An 18,072-nucleotide genomic window follows, 5' to 3' on the forward strand; every position below is an offset into this window, starting at 1 on the left:
TGCGTACTAAACCGTAAACCAATCAAAGCTTGTACTATCCATGGTACTGTCTCTACTGATCGCGTCGGCCAATCACATTACCCGTACCTAAGGTAGTAGACAGCTAGTGACAGCTAACTGTCTAAAATGTGTTTTTCTTTGTATTATCTTTTACCAGATCTAATGTGTTATATTCTCCTACATTCATTTCACATTTCCACAAACTTCAAAGTGTTTCCTTTCAAAAGGTATCAAAAGGTATCCTTGCTTCAGGTCCTGAGCTTATAGGCAGTTAGATGGCATTTTAGGCAACATTTTTTTTTAAAGGGTCCAATCCTTATTTATTTAACTGACTTGCCTCGATAAATAAATAGCTGGTTAATTCCACAAACTAACGTTTAAGAAGGCACACCTGCTAATTGAAATGCCTTCCATGTGACTACCTCGTGAAGCTGGTTGGGAGAATGCCACGAGTGTGCAAATCTGTCAATAAGGCAAATTGTGGCAATTTGAAGATCTGCAATATAAAATATATTTTGACACTTTTTAGGTTACTACATGATTCCATGTGTTCTTTCATAGTGTTGACGTCTTCACTATTATTCTACAATGTAGAAAATAGTAAAAATAAAGAAAAACCCTTGAATGAGTGAGTGTTTCTAAAACTTTTGACCGGATGTGGATATGATTGAATGTTCAATTAAGCCTGAAGCTAGTTACGTGAAATGAGACAATCATGCCAAGACATTATTCAAAATTGAATTAGCTGACAGGGAGATAGCTAATGAAACCTGCGCTAAGAAATGTGTTACATTGTATAAAATATTCTGGGCCATCAGTGTTTCCTGCAACAGTGAGCTCTGGACAGACAGACAGACACAGCTGTAGGCTATTTGTGCAAGGGATAAGAAGTAATCAGGTAGGCCTATTTTATGAATCTCAACCAGAACAGAGCATGACATTTTTTCCCCCTTTCATGCTGAGCGGTTATCAAAAGGGAGAGAGCTGGAATGATTTTTCAAATAGGCCACGTTGAGGAACTCAATGGATGTAAAAACAGACTTTGTTTACTTGCTGTTTGAGGCTATGAAAAAATTACTTTGAGAAGTTCCACAGTGACGGTGAGTTAAGACAATCGGAAATAGTATCCCCAAATGGGTACATTTATAGGCCTACACTTGTACGCAGGCCAGGTAGACTAGGCCCACTTCTATGCGTAATCAGGTTTGTGTCCTGACTCAAGATCGACAGGAGCGCTCCAAACAAAAGACAATGAATAAATTGACAGCTCATACAGTAAATGGAATGAAATACACCCCCCAAAAACAATGTATCCAATCCTACAATGACAATAGTAAGACTGTAATAATAATATATTGTATGCATTAAAATAAATTACTGTAACCAAATAAACATGGTAGATTATGGTAAATTATGGTAATTAGTCCACTCAGACAGGCCTCCGCAATGGATTAGTCCACTCAGACAGGCCTCCGCAATGGATTAGTCCACTCAGACAGGCCTCCGCAATGGATTAGTCCACTCAGACAGGCCTCCGCAATGGATTAGTCCACTCAGACAGGCCTCCGCAATGGATTAGTCCACTCAGACAGGCCTCCGCAATGGATTAGTCCACTCAGACAGGCCTCCGCAATAGATTAGTCCACTCAGACAGGCCTCCGCAATGGATTAGTCCACTCAGACAGGCCTCCGCAATGGATTAGTCCACTCAGACAGGCCTCCGCAATGGATTAGTCCACTCAGACAGGCGTGAATCAGACAGGTGTCTTGTGTGCCACACATTTTGTAAATATATTTGCCACTGCTCAACAAAATAATCTTGGTCGACCAACAACTGTACAACCAAACAATGGACCAGTCGACTAAATGGAGTCAGCCCTAGTGCCAACAAATTGACCTGGTAATCATAAGAATATTATAAATACAGAAAATCCCTTGACGTAGATCGATCAACTACAACGTTTTCAGGGTCGGCCCACCACCTACCTGTGCTTGTTTCTCTGATCGTGTGCATTCAGCATTTGTCTAACCACTCTCTCTCCACTCCTCCACCTGAGTAAGTCATTCTAATGGAATTACACACACTAGTGCATCCCGCTTCCCTCATGAATGCACTCCATCATCTCAATAACGTGAAAGACACGCTCTGACTCAAAGAAAGAGTGGAACAGCCTGTGCTCTGGTACAGACTTGAACGATCTCTGAAAATGAGGTCTCATCCTTTCTTTCTCTCCTTTCCCTATTATCCCTTGTTCTCTTGTAACTTCAATTACACCACACTACATAGAGAACGAAAGAGAACAGGAAAGAGGTAGATTTGCCACTAACCAAACCAATTGGCCTCTTTGTGCCTGTGAAGTTCAACTGTGTGTTGTTCGTCCAGGAACTCTTCAGGCCTTTGTCTGGCTTCTCTGGTTGCTCTGGGCGTTACCCCTAGGGAAGAGGAGGGTTATGGGGCTTGGAGTCTTTTCAGACTATATTGGGGCTCTCCTCGGGTACTTATTTATTTATACCCGTGGAAGTGGAGGCACTGAAAACAACTTCCCCCTCGTTTTTAGAAGATTAAGTCACATAATCGTCTAGGTACATGCCTTTGTATAATTCAATACTCTAAGAGGTGTCTTGATGACTCTTTGTCTGGACCTCAAGCAGGCTGTGGGCCTTCAGACCGTGGTCCTATTTAAATATGTTTAACGTGCATCCTTCTATCCTTCCTTCCTGTCCTAACTTTTCCAGCCTTTTTTTGCTGAAGCTCATCCACCCCAAACTTCTCACAGAGGAATTTGTGACGATGGTGGTGAAATGGACTAACAGACAAAATCCTCTTGTGGAGGAATGAATTAGCCATCTCCTCCTTTTTAGCCCACAAGACGAATGTGAAATCACGATCCAGCAGCATTCTCTCCCTGATTTTAATGACATTTTTTTCCTACTGTGTATGGAGAGAGTCTAGGCAGGCAGGAGGGAGCAGCCGGGGTAGTTTTTGAGTTTACCCTCGAGTAAGCGGCCTGCTAGGCTATAATCTGAAGTCAGACAAAATGGCACATTAGCTCTCTGGCCCACGCTCTCCAGCTTACAGCCCTGGAGACTGCAACATAACGTCTGTCTGGTCTCTGCACAGGCCCTGGTTCTAACAGACAAGAGCTGAGCTACACTGGTTCTATAGAGATATCCAAAGGTCTGGAATCACGGCAGAATATCCCGTCCTCATCTACAGGTAGTGGTGAGGGTTGGGCATGTGTATGTCTGTATTCTTAATGCGTATTCCAGCAACACATTCATGTCATGAACCTAGAGAGGAGCATATGGCGTGTGCCATGTAAACAGCAGTGTTTAGAGGGCAGACATGTGTGGTATTCATGCCTCCCTGATGGTTATTGAGGGACAGGGTAAGACATTATTATGCTCTATATTCACTACAGCAGACAACACGGTGGGGTTCGGGCTAAAGACTGTCTTTACAGCTTTGCATACCTCTTTACGTACCTCAGGATGAGCAACATGCAAACGAAGATACTCTCGCCTGAAATGATTGAACCGAGAGGCCAGTCAGAATCATACAGATTTCTGTGGCAAACTATGGAAAGCATAGAATATGGTTTTCAAAAATAAGAAAATGTATGTGTAGGTATCCATTGTATTATGTGTGGTGTATGTATGTGTAGGTATCCATTGTATTATGTGTGGTGTATGTATGTGTAGGTATCCATTGTATTATGTGTGGTGTATGTATGTGTAGGTATCCATTGTATTATGTGTGGTGTATGTATGTGTAGGTATCCATTGTATTATGTGTGGTGTATGTATGTGTAGGTATCCATTGTATTATGTGTGGTGTATGTATGTGTAGGTATCCATTGTATTATGTGTGGTGTATGTATGTGTAGGTATCCATTGTATTATGTGTGGTGTATGTATGTGTAGGTATCCATTGTATTATGTGTGGTGTATGTATGTGTAGGTATCCATTGTATTATGTGTGGTGTATGTATGTGTAGGTATCCATTGTATTATGTGTGGTGTGTGTATGTGTTGTACATATTTGCTCGTTCAGTCAGAACATAGCCTGAACGCTGCAGTGCATTTCATCCAACGATTCAATTCCTATATAAAAGTGTATTCTTGGGGGATAATATTCTGTAGAGGAGCGATACTATTGATGTCATCATACTCGACTGAAAGGCACATTGCAGCAACTGCTGGAAGCTATAGCTTTAGCAAGCATTACATTTCCTAACTGTTTGTGTGGAGCGTTGATCCGTTTCATTAGCTTGTGTATAAACACACACACACTTCACTGATTCCAAATTAAAATCTAGCGAGCAGTAGCATGTCAGCAGATTTGAGATATGGTCTTGGGGTGTAGTTTTAATGAATACTTAAGTGATGCATAACACTTTAGCAGTATACACAACAACATAGACAAAAAAAACTGGGATTGTCCATAGGTTTGCATTATCTCCTTGGTTGTATTACATTTTGAGTCCTAAGTCTGGGAAGAACTGATTGATATAAATTTCAGAGTGGCGGATGGAGGCAGACAATGTTTAAAAAAAAATAAAGTAAGTAGAATTTATTAGCATATCTGGACTTAAATGTATATATTTAAAACTGCAATATGTAACTTTTTGGGTGACACGATCACATAGAAATGTGTATTGATGATCTGAGGTTTCTGAGTCAGAGGTGAACAAAGTGATTAGCTCACTAAAGAACTCTAAAGCCAAAGATGTGTTTGGGTTGGACTGTAACTTTCTTAAAAACTACAAGGAGTCACTCATTGGCCCCATTACTAAGGACACCAACACATCTATTGGTCTTGGGGTGTTTCCAATGGTCTGGAGGTCGGCCATAATAACAGCCATCTTTAAATCGGGTGACCCTACTAAAGTGAGTAACTACAGGCCCATTAGTATACTACCTGTGGTGTCGAAGGTTGTTGAAAAGTGTGTAGTAGAGCAACTGATTGCCCACCTCAACAGCCCCTCCACATTACTCTCCATGCATCTTGTCTTCAGAGCAAAACACTCCACAGAAACGTTCAACTGCTTTCTTCTGGAAAATGTGAAGTCCAAGAAGGACAAAGGGGCATTGTTGGGGCTGTGTTTCTGGACCTAAGGAGTGCTTTTGATACTGTTAACCATGAGGTACTCATCACAAAATTGTCCAAGTTCAACTTTCCCCCCGATGCCTTGAGATCATACCTTGAAGGCAGAACCCAGTGTGTCAGAGTGAGCAATGAGCTGTCGCCCACTCTTAGCTATGATGTGGGTGTGCCCCAAGGGTCAATACTGGGGGCCCTCCTGTTCAGCCTGTACATTAATGATCTGCCTTCTGTCTGTACTGGGTCTGAAGTTCAAATGTATGCAGATGATACAGTGATATATGTGCAAAGAGCAAACAACAAGCTGCACAAGAACTCAGTACTGTAATGGTCCAGGTTACAAAGTGGCTCAGCGACTCATGTTTGCATCTCAATGTGAAAAAAACTGTCTGCATGTTCTTCACAAAGAGGGCAACTGATGTTACTGAGCCAGATGTCTATGTGTCAGGGGAGAAGCTCCAGGTGGTATCTGATTTTAAGTACCTTGGCATCATACTTGATTCCAACCCCTCTTTTAATTCAAATAACCAAATTCAACCTATAAGAAATTGTTTGATTACAGAGGTAGCAAAACTGTACTCCAAATCTATGATACTTCCTCACTTAACATACTGCTTGACTAGCTGGGCCCAAGCTTGCTGTACAACATTAAAACCCATTCAGTCTGTCTACAAACAGGCTCTCAAAGTGCTTGATAGGAAGCTCAATAGCCATCATCACTGTTACATCCTCAGAAAGCATGAGGTCCTGAGTTGGAAAAATCTTGTGCAATACACCAATACATCAACGCATGTCTGGTATTCAAGATCCTAATGGCCTGGCTCGCGCTCCACTCAGTACTTCTGTTAAACAGAAAGCCCAAACATATGGCAGCAGATCCACAAGGTCTGCCATGAGAGGTGACTGTATAGTTCCCTTAAGGAAAAGCATCTTTAGTCAATCTGCTTCCTCTGTGAGAGCTTCCCATGTTTGGAATACACTGTAATCAGACACACAACTGCACCACCTATCACACTTTCATTAAAAACATGGAGACATGGCTAAAGGCCAATCAGATTTGTGAACATAATCCCTAGTTTTGTATGGCCGCTTTCCATGTTGTCTGTAGCTTCTGAGGTGTGGAAACACTGTTGCTTTTATGGATTTTGTCTTGCTGCTTTTTGTTCTATGTTGCTGTATGTCTGTATGCTACGTCTTGATTGTCCTATGTTGCTCTGCTTGTGCTCACTGCTCATTGATTGTCTGTATTGTCATTGTAATTGTTTTTAATAACATGCCCAGGGACCACGGATGAAAATGAACCGGCCGGCTAAAACCTGCACTTTTTCTGAAACGTTGATTAATCTCTTCAACCTATGGGGGCGCTATGTTATTATTGGATAAAAAAACATGCCCGTTTTAAGCGCAATATTTTGTCACGAAAAGATGCTCGACTATGCATATAATTGCCAGCTTTGGAAAGAAAACACTGACGTTTTCAAAACTGCAAAGATATTATCTGTGAGTGCCCCAGAACTGATCTTACAGGCGAAACCAAGATGAAACTTCAAACTGGAAATGATCAGGAATTTTTACGCTCTGTTTTACTATCGTCTCCTTATAAGGCTGTGAATATGCTGTGAACGAGCTTATGCGCTCTGCCGTTCGTCCAAGATGTCTGCAGCATTGTGACGTGTTTGTAGGCATATCATTGGAAGATTGACCATAAGAGACTACATTTACCTGGTGTCCCGCCCGGTGTCCTGTGTCGAAATTATTGCGTAATCTGTAGGTCCATGCGCGTTCCATTTCTTCAGAAGAGAAAGTCAACTGCCACGAAGGATTTATCGTCGATAGATATGTGAAAAACACCTTAAGGATTGATTCTAAACATCGGTTTGCCATGTTTCTGTCGATATTATGGAGTTAATTTGGAAAAAAATTCGCGTTTTAATGACTTAATATTTATTTTTTATTTTTTTATTATTATTTTCTTACCCAAACGTGATGAACAAAACGGAGCGATTTGTCAACACAAATAATATTTTTTGTAAAAACTGAACATTTGCTATCTAACTGAGAGTCTCCTCATTGAAAACATCTGAAGTTCTTCAAAGGTAAATAATTTTATTTGAATCCTTTTCTGGTTTTTGTGAAAATGTTGCATGCTGAAAGCCAGGCATAATCCTATGCTAGGCTATCAATACTGTTACACAAATGCTTGTTTAGCTATGGTTCAAAAGCATATTTTGAAAATCTGAGATGACAGTGTTGTTAACAAAAGGCTAAGCTTGAGAGCAAATAGATTAATTTAATTTAATTTGCGATTTTCATGAATAGTTAACGTTGCGTTATGGTAATGAGCTTGAGGCTGTAGTCACGATACCGGATCCGGGATGGCTCGACGCAAGAAGTTAAATGTGCACTGTCCCTGTACAAATAAAAATAAACTCAACAAAAAAAGTCATATATTCTATGTGTGCTATTTCTATGCTTCCTGTTCTTAAGTTTAGTTTTTTTGGCTTTAACTTTCAATTTTGTACATCAGCTTCAAACTGCTGAAAATACAATAGTTTTTTTTATTGAAAATATATTTCACAGCGGTTTAGATGGTACAATGATTCTCTACACTTTACTTGCTTGTTTTGTCACTTAAACTGAAATTAGACAAACAACTAGAATTTTAGCAACCAGGAAATGGCGGAGATATTTCTGCATAGTGCACCTTTAAAAGCATGCTCACAACCTGGTGAAAACTACAATACTCTCTACTGTTCACTTAAAGCAGACACCACAACAAACAGTTGACCCAATTGCAAACCTTTACAAAACACATATCTACATCACAAAACTTCACAAATACAGGCTGTATACCTCAATCTTCCTCACACATACATGATCCCATCTGCCTGTTAATGTATCTGCTATTCAGAGTTACCTTGCTGAACTCTGAATGGTAAGAGCAACTATATCTATATTCTGTCCATTAAGTCATCTTCTCTCATCAGAGTGGGCTGGCTATTGAGTTGGATACACCCCGGCCTCTCGTATGTCTTCATTCTCAACCTGAGTGGTTATTGCTGTCAATTGCTGGGCCCCAACCAGCAGATGACTGATTGAAAGCAATATAGTTCACACTTTTCTGGATTGCTCACAATCCACTGAGACTGAGAGCTCCTCTCACTGATATAAAAGCAGGAATCCCGCAGCCTCACAATACAAATAAATGGTAATTGTGCACCCTTCAAAGTTGGCTTTCACCGCTGGGAGAAAAGTTCAAGTGGCACAGCAATCTCAATCCGTCTGGTTTGTAGAGGCACGTTAGGCTTTTATATGTGCTTTTGTATACCCAATGGAGTGTGTGTGTGTGTGTGTGTGCGCGTGTGTGTGTGCGTGCATGCGTCGGCGCGCACCATTGTGTGCGTGTTCGGTCTGTATCGTGCCTTAGAATCATCAAATCCCACATCACTGTCAGTCAGCCACAGACAAAACAGCAGTACGTGTGTCAGAGCAAGAGAGAAGGTGAAGAGATAGTCGACTTACCGGCCTGCGATGAGTCCCCTGTGGGGAGACAGAGAGGAGAGAAAGAGAAAAGATAGTTTAGTTCAAATCTCAAATCAAGACAACCCCGTTCACGCCCAACCCGACACAAATACAAGACGGATGACACCTGAGGAAGAGAGAGAGAAAGTCATGAAGACAGCAATTACCAACAGGACACATATTTACAGAGCAACACAAATACATTTGCTAATTGAGATTGTAAAAAACACACATTATTAAAGGTCGTTTCCGTTTTAGTCTTCCTTGTAAAAAACAGACAATATAACATCTGTCAACATCTCAAATGCACCTTTATCTGTGGATAAGGAAAAAGACTCACACTCTCGTTTAAAATGGAGTCACGGGGACGTTTAGAGACGTCACTCCCTTACTGAGAAAAAGATACTATGTTTTTATTGTTGATGGTGCTCTTCCCATTGCTTGGAAATTGTGGCCAGCTATCACAGGACACTATCCTCAATTATTATACCCTCATCTGTGAATGACATGGCATAAAATGTTGACACACCTGATATACCAGACGGCATATGCCAATGGAGTACGCCGAAGCAAGGGGAGAGTAGTATGTCTGAGAGAGGCAGAGAGATAAAGAAAGCCAAATAGATATAGAGAGAGGGAGAGAGAGAGAGAGAGAGAGAGAGAGAGAGAGAGAGAGAGAGAGAGAGAGAGAGAGAGCAAGATGGCTAAGGAAAGAGATTAAGTAAGGAGTGACTCAGCATAAAGTTGATTCCAGGTTGTGAGAGAGCTAATCTAGGGTCGGGTGGGTGTATGGGACTAGAGCAGACAGGCAGACCTAGTCTAGTGGAAGATGAAAATAAAGAGAGAGAGAGAGTGAGAGAGAGACGGAAGAATCACTGTCCAACCAAGCATAGAGCTCAATATCAATATCTATGGGTCTGCAAAAGCTGGCACCAGCGTCTCCCCTCGGCTCTCAGCTCGATACATGAGAACCCAGCCCAGCGGAACCCAGCCCAGCGGAACACAGCCCAGCCCTACACTCACTGGGCTCGCAACATATCCAATTAACATACTTTTTTATTTATTTTTATAAACGTGCATAGTTTCATCGGAAATATCAATCTGCTGCCGGGTGAAATTCACAATTAGGGGACAGGAGCATATTTGAGCCAATTGGCAGATATTTGGGGGGTACACATGCTACTGTGTTAATTGCCTCTGTAGGAATAAGAACCCCCCCCCACACACACACACACACACTTTCTCCCGCATATGGTTGTGTGTGTTATGAAACACAGAAGGCTATACAATATACTTCAGGTTCCCTGTGTCCATTAAGTAAGAATGGTCATGTCTATCTGGCTGGTTTGCCCTTTATTTAAGGGTTTTAAGTCCGTCTCCAAACCTTACACATGAAGGCTCACACAGACAGGCCAGCAGAGATCCCAAGCTCGACCAGTGGAGGCTGCTGAAGGGAGGACGGCTCATAATAGTGGACGGAACAGGGTGAATGGATTGGCATCAAACACATGGATTTGGCTATTTTACCCACATCTGTTGCTGACAGGTGTATAAAATTCGAGCACAAAGCCATGCAATCTCTATAGACAAACACTGGCAGTGGGTTGGTCTTACTGAAGAGTGCAATGACATTCAACGTGGCACCGAAATAGAATATCACCTTTGCAACAACTCAGTTGGTTCCATTCTGTGAGCTTTGTGGCCTACCACTTTACGACTGAGCCGTTATTGCTCCTAAACTTCACAATAGCAGCACTTACAGTTGACCGGTGCAGCTCTAGCAGGGAAAAAAATGTGATGATATTACTTGTTGGAAAGGTGGCATCCTGTGACAGTGCCACGTCAGTAAGGCCTTTCTACTGCCAATATTTGTCTATGGAGATTGCATGGCTGTGTGCTTGATTTTATAAACCTTTCAGCAATGGGTGTGGCTGAAATAGACGAATACACTATTTTGTGTCCACATACTTTTGTACAGTACATTCGGAATGTATTTAGACACCTTGACTTTTATAACAACTTTATTCTAAAATTGATTAAATTGTTTAGATTTTCCCCCCTCATCAATCTACACACAATACCCCATAATGACATCACAATACCCCATTTTATACATTTTTGCAAATTTATGAATAAACCCCCCACCCCGGAAATTTCACATTTACATAAGTATTCAGACCCTTTACTCAGTACTTTGTTAAAGCACCTTTGGCAGCGATTACAGCCTCGAGTCTTCTTGGGTATGACGATACAAGCTTGGCACACCTGTATTTGGGGAGTTTCTCCTATCCTTCTCTGCAGATCCTCTCAAGCTCTGTCAGGTTGGATGGGGAGCATCGCTGCACAGGTCTCTCCAGATATGTTTGGCTGGGCCACTTAAGGACATTCAGAGACTTGTCCAAAAGCCACTCCTGCGTTGTCTTGGCTGTGAGCTTAGGGTCATTGTCCAGTTGAAAGGTGTGCATTCACCCCAGTCTGAGTTCCTGAGTGCTCTGTAGCAGGTTTTCATCAAGGATCTCTCTGTACTTTGCTCCGTTCATCTTTCCCTTGATCCTGACTAGTCTCCCAGTCCCAGCCGCTGAAAAACATCCCAACAGCATTATACTGCCACGACGTTGCTTCACCTTAGGGATGGTGCCTGGTTTCCTCCAGATGTGACGCTATGCATTCAGGCCAAATGGTTCAATCTTGGTTTCATCAGACCAGGGAATAGTGTTTCTCAACATCTAAGAGTCTTTAGGTGCCTTAAGGCAAACTCCAAGCTGGCTGTCATGTACCTTTTACTGAGGAGTGGCTTCCGTCTGGCCACTCTACCATAAAGGCCTGATTGGTGGAGTGCTGCAGAGATAGTTGTCCTTCTGGAAGATTCTCTCATCTCAAAACAGAGGACTTCTGGAGCTCTGTCAGAGTGACCATCGGGTTCTTGGTCACCTCCCTGACCAAGGCCCTTCTCCCCCGATTTTTCAGTTTGGCCGGGCAGCCAGCTCGAGGGAGAGTCTTGGTGGTTCCAAACTACTTCCATTTCAGAACAATGGAGGCCACTTTGTTCTAGGTAGCCTAGTGGTTAGAGTGTTGGACTTGTAACCGGAAGGTTGCAAGATTGAAACCACAAGCTGACAAGGTAGAAATCTGTCATTCTGCTCCTGAACAAGGCAGTTAACCAACTGTTCCTAGGGCGTCATCGAAAATGAGAATTTGTTCTTAACTGGCTTGTCTAGTTAAACAAAGGTTCAAAAAATAAGAAAATGCTGCATAAATTGTGTACCCTTCTCCAGATCTGTGCCTCGACACAATCCTCTCGGAGCTCTAAGGACAATTCCTTCAAACTTATGGCTTGGTTTTTGCTCTGACATGCACTGTCAACTGTGGGACCTTAGACAGGTGTGTACCTTAACAAATCATGTCCAATAAATTGAATTTACCAGTCTAATCAAGTTTTAGAAACAACTTTAGTATGGTCAATGGAAACAGGATGCACCTGAGCTCAAGTTCGAATCTCATAGCAAAAGGGCTGAATACTTATGTACAGTGCCTTGCGAAAGTATTCAGCCCCCTTGAACTTTGCGACCTTTTGCCACATTTCAGGCTTCAAACATAAAGATATAAAACTGTATTTTTTTTGTGAAGAATCAACAACAAGTGGGACACAATCATGAAGTGGAACGACATTTATTGGATATTTCAAACTTTTTTAACAAATCAAAAACTGAAAAATTGGGCGTGCAAAATTATGTGCCATCCCCTGTTCAACATCCCAGTCTATACTATACAGGGAATAACAAACACACTCACAGTGCCATCCCCTGTTCAACATCCCAGTCTATAATATACAGGGAATAACAAACACACTCACAGTGCCATCCCCTGTTCAACATCCCAGTCTATAATATACAGGGAATAACAAACACACTCACAGTGCCATCCCCTGTTCAACATCCCAGTCTATAATATACAGGGAATAACAAACACACTCACAGTGCCATCCCCTGTTCAACATCCCAGTCTATACTATACAGGGAATAACAAACACACTCACAGTGCCATCCCCTGTTCAACATCCCAGTCTATAATATACCGGGGAAAACAAACACACTCACAGTGCCATCCCCTGTTCAACATCCCAGTCTATACTATACAGGGAATAACAAACACACTCACAGTGCCATCCCCTGTTCAACATCCCAGTCTATAATATACAGGGAATAACAAACACATAAAGACAAACACACACAGCCAGGCGCCCACGCAACGTCTACACTAGCTACACTACATGGCCAAAGGTATGTGGACACCTGCTCGAACATCTCATGACAAAATCATTGGCATTAATATGACGGTGTCACTGAGCTCTTCAGAACAGGCCATTTTACTGCCAATGTTTGTCTATGGAGATTGCTTGTATGCTCAACTTTATACACCTGTCAGCAATGGGTGTAGCTAAAATAGCCAAATCCACTAATTTGAAGGGGTGTCCATATACTTTGGTATATATAGTGTATTTAAAACATATGTTTTGTAGGTATTGGCTGGTTTTGTCTAATTTCTCACAGGTTAGACACATTAAGTTAGCCTAGCCTACTGACCTGCAGCATCTGTACTGCAGCTGCTAGTGCTAGTATTGGCTAAGCCCCACCACAATCCCCCCATCACACACAAAGTGAGTGGAGTTGAACTATCACCCCTTACGTCAACCACTCCATTCACACACTCACTTTCTCCACTGAGGAGCGCTGACCCAGTATCCTGTCAATTTACTTTTCATCTCTCCAGCTCTTTCTCAACTCTGCTTAGCTGTCAACCTCTCTCACCCTGGAAAATTTGTGGAGGGGAGAAGAAAAGAGGAGAAGAGAGGACATGTGCACTTATTTATGCAGAGGTAACAAACATACTGCACACACACACACACACACACACACACACACACACACACACACACACACACACACACACACACACACACACACACACACACACACACACACACACACACACACACACACACACACACACACACACACACACACACACACACACACACACACGGTCTTGTACAGCTAACCTTGTGGGGAAACACAATTCAGTCCCATTCAAAATCCTTTTTTCCCTAACCCTAACCTGTATTACCCTAAAACTAACCCTAACCTGTACTCTTACCCTAAAACTAACCCTAACCTGTACTCTTACCCTAAAACTAACCCTAACCTGTACTCTTACCCTAAAACTAACCCTAACCATTACCCTAAAACTAACCCTAACCTTAACCCTTTCCTAAAACTAACCCTAACCTGTACTCTCCCTAAAACTACCCTAACCTGTACTCTTACCCTAAAACTAACCCTAACCTGTACTCTTACCCTTAACCTGTACTCTTACCCTAAAACTAACCCTAACCTGTACTCTTACCCTAAAACTAACCCTAACCTGTACTCTTACCCTAAAACTAACCCTAACCTGTACTCTTACCCTAAAACTAACCCTAACCTGTACTCTTACCCTAAAACTAACCTAACCTGTACTCTTACCCTAAAACTAACCCTAACCTGTACTCTTACCCTAAAACTAACCCTAACCTGTACTCTTACCCTAAAACTAACCCTAACCTGTACTCTTACCCTAAAACTAACCCTAACCTGTACTCTTACCCTAAAACTAACCCTAACCTGTACTCTTACCCTAAAACTAACCCTAACCTGTACTCTTACCCTAAAAAACCTAACCTTACCCTAACCTAACCTGTACTCTTACCCTAAAACTAACCCTAACCTGTACTCTTACCCTAAAACTAACCCTAACCTGTACTCTTACCCGAACCCAAAAACCTAACCTTAACCCTAGCTCCTAAAACTAACCTTGTTTCCTAATTCGAACCCTAACGTGCACGCATGCACACACACACACGCACGTACGCACGCACGCGCACACACACACACACACACACACACACACACACACACACACACACACACACACACACACACACACACACACACACACACACACACACACACACACACACACACACACACACACACACACACACACACACACACACACACGCATACACACACCTCAACAACACCACACACTGCCACAAGGGAAGGGCAGACGACCTTCAAACACGATGGACATCGCAAATCAAATCAAATCAAAGTTTATTGGTTGCGTACACAGATTTGCAGATGTTATCGCGGGTGCTGCGAAATGCTTGTGTTTGTAGCTCCAACAGTGCAGGGATATATAGACAGCATGGGCAGTATATGAATAGAACAGGTGTGTGCAGCAGTAGTTATATAGATTGAGCCATGACTAGAATACAGTATACACATATGAAGTGGGTAAAATAGTAAACATTATTAAAGTGACTAGTGGTCAATGTCTATGTACATAGGGCAGCAGTCTCTATGGTACAGGGTAGAGCACCAGGTGGTAGCCTGCTAGAACAGTGACTAAGGCTAGTGGTGACTGTTTAACAGTCTGATGGCCTAGAGTCTCTCGGTCCCAGCTTTGATGCAGTTGCACTGTCTCTGCCTTCTAGATGGTAGCGGGGTGAACAGGCTGTGGCTCGGGCTGCTGAGGTCCTTGATGATTTTCTTTGCCGTCCTGGGACATAGGGTGCTGTAGATGTCCTGGAGGGCAGGTAGTGTGCCCCCGGTGATGTGTTGGGCAGACCGCAACCCCCTCTGGAGAGCCCTGTGGTTGCGGACAGTGCAGTTACGGAACAGGCTGAAAGGATGCTCTCAATGGTGCAAAAGTTTGTGAGGGTCTTAGGAGCCTAGCTGAATTTCTTCAGTCTCCTGAAGTTTAAGAGGTGCTGTTTCACATTTTTCACCACACTGTCTGTGTGAAGGGACCATTTCAGGTTGTCAGTAATGCGCACGCCGAGGAACTTGAAGCTTTTGACCCTCTCCACTGTGGCCCTGTTGATGTGGATGGGGGCGTACTCTCTCTGCTGTCTCCTTCGTTTTGTCCATTCCGCCAGGTTTTTCACCTTCTCCCGAAATGTTGTCTCATCGTTGTTGGTAATCAGGCATAACACTGTTGTGTCCTTAGCAAACTTGACGATTAAGTTGGAGACGTGAGTCTCCACACAGTCCTGGGTGAACAGCGAGTACAGGAGGGGTCTGAGCAAGCACCCTTGTGGGGACCCTGTGTTGAGGAAAAGTGCAGCAGAGTTGTTGCCAACCTTCCCCACTTGGGGGCTTTAGATACCTTAATGACAATCAATGTGCCTCTTCAACTCCATGAGAGAGAAACTTGATTTATGTGTGTGTGTGCATAAAACGCCCCCATTTGATTCTACAATGAACTCTCATTTCAAATGAGAATGGGGAGGAGGTTTAGACATAGAATGGATGGGAAAAGAGTTTCATTGTGAAACTTTCCAATGTCCATGGCTTTATTCACAGTATAATTATTATCCAGTGTTGTGACAGGATTGCTTTTCAGAAGAAGATAAATAGTCAATCCAGTCATGAAACAGCATTGGCCCTTTTCACACGTTGGTGCCTACAGTACATAACTGCCTGTGTGAATTAGATCTTATTTCTGCCACAAAGGGAAGACATTGACTCTCTCTCTCTCTCTCTCTCTCTCTCTCTCTCTCTCTCTCTCTCTCTCTCTCTCTCTCTCTCTCTAATAAACTATAATAAATTACAGGACATTCAATTAATTCCGTAGTGAAACGCTTTACCCATTTCATTTTTACTTAATTCATTTGATCATCATTCAGAGTCCCCTGGACGGCTGAATTGAATTGATTGTTTCTGAAGTTGTATTTCAAAGTCCAGGCTACATTTGTTGACTAATTAATTTCTGGAGTATTTTATTATTACATGGTCTCTACAGTAGCTTTATGGCGGTAGTGTATTTATTGTGTAGGCATACTGTACAATCATAACAATACGGCAGTTTTTCCTATGGTGAGTATAATTCAGTGCACACGTTCGTGACATACTTTAGCTTCATGTCATAGAAATACACGTCTTTGACATTTGCTGCATTGTTGTATATCGTGTGATTGGTCATCAGCGTCCTCATTGTAAAGGATGAAAACCAATCACAGCAAAGTATAGTCTTCAGAGGATAGTAATAAACATCCACTCAGAGAAGCTGTCAATCAGGCTTTAGAGCAGGGGCCCACAAAAAAAATCTGAACTCGTCATCAGGGGCCGCAGTGGCTCGCGGGTCAGAGCCGGTCCTAGACTTTTGGGGGCCCCAAATGCAAATGCATAACACATTTCATGCAATTCTACTCATTTTGCAATGGGGTGGAGAGAAAAAGGGGCAGTTTTACAGCTAATTTCCTGCAATTCTACACATCTTGCCATATGGTGGAGGGAAATGTTCCCAGTTTTTAATATATCTGAGTGAGAGTGACTAATAAAATCAATGGGGCCCCCAGGTCGGTGATTTAACCAGGAGACTAATTTACCTTAAACATTTTAGCTGACATGGCCTGATGACTCCTTGCTGTCCCCAGTCCACCTGGTCACGCTACTGCTCCTATTTCTTTGTACTTCCGGCGCCGACAGAGATGGTCGCCTCGCATTCTTAGGAAAATATGCAGTATTTAGTGTTTTATGTATTATTTCTTACACTGTTACCCCAGGAAATCTTAAGTCTTATTAGGAACTATTGGATATAAGAGCAACGTCAACTTAACAACATTAAGACCAGGAATACGACTTTCCCGAAGCGGATCCTCTGTTTGGACCACCACCCAGGACAATGGATCGGATCCCAGCAGGCGACCCAAAACAACGGCGCCGCAGAATGGGCAGACGAGCGGTCTTCTGGTCTGGCTCCGTAGACGGGCACATCGCTCACCACTCCCGAGTATACTACTTGCCAATGTCCAGTCTCTTGACAACAAGGTAGATGAAATCGGAGCATCATCATCATCAGAGATTGTAACATTCCCTGTATCATGGAAACACACGTTATCAGAGTCGGTACAGCAACCTGGTTTCTTCAAGCATCGCGCCGACAGAAACAAACATCTCTCTGGTAAGAAGAAGGGCGGGGGTGTATGCCTTTATGATTAACGAGTCGTGGTGTGATCATAACAACATACAGGAACTCAAGACTTTTTGTTCACCTGACCTATAATTCCTTACAATCAAATGCCGACCGCAATATCTACCAAGAGAATTCTCTTTGATTATAATCACAGCCATGTATATCCCCCCCCCCCAAGCAGTCACCTCGACGGCCCTGAAAGAACTTCATTGGACTCTCTGTAAACTGGAAAACACATATCCTGAGGCTGCATTATTGTAGCTGGCGATTTTAACAAGGCTATTTTGAAAACCACGACTCCATTTTGTTGCTCCAAGCCTATAGATATAAACTAAAACAGGAAACGCCCGTGCTCAGGTCTGTTCATTGCTGGTCCAATCTGATTCCATGCTTCAAGATTGCTTCGATCACCTGGACTGGGAAATGTT

At 42.6% G+C, this 18,072-nt stretch overlaps 1 protein-coding gene across 7 annotated transcripts in view; it reads right to left on the reverse strand.

Moving 5' to 3' along the window:
• LOC124013620 (neurexin-2-like) overlaps nt 1-18,072 on the reverse strand; it is a 1,135,017-nt gene that overhangs the window by 737,591 nt on the left and 379,354 nt on the right. For all 7 annotated transcript variants that reach the window (XM_046327950.1, XM_046327944.1, XM_046327948.1 and 4 more), the window contains one exon: nt 8,627-8,644. In XM_046327950.1, the coding sequence (XP_046183906.1) occupies nt 8,627-8,644 (18 nt within the window). The remainder of the gene's footprint in view (nt 1-8,626; nt 8,645-18,072) is intronic.

Source organism: Oncorhynchus gorbuscha, linkage group LG25 (genome assembly GCF_021184085.1).
Source record: "Oncorhynchus gorbuscha isolate QuinsamMale2020 ecotype Even-year linkage group LG25, OgorEven_v1.0, whole genome shotgun sequence".
In the NCBI taxonomy this organism is placed as follows: domain Eukaryota; kingdom Metazoa; phylum Chordata; class Actinopteri; order Salmoniformes; family Salmonidae; genus Oncorhynchus; species Oncorhynchus gorbuscha.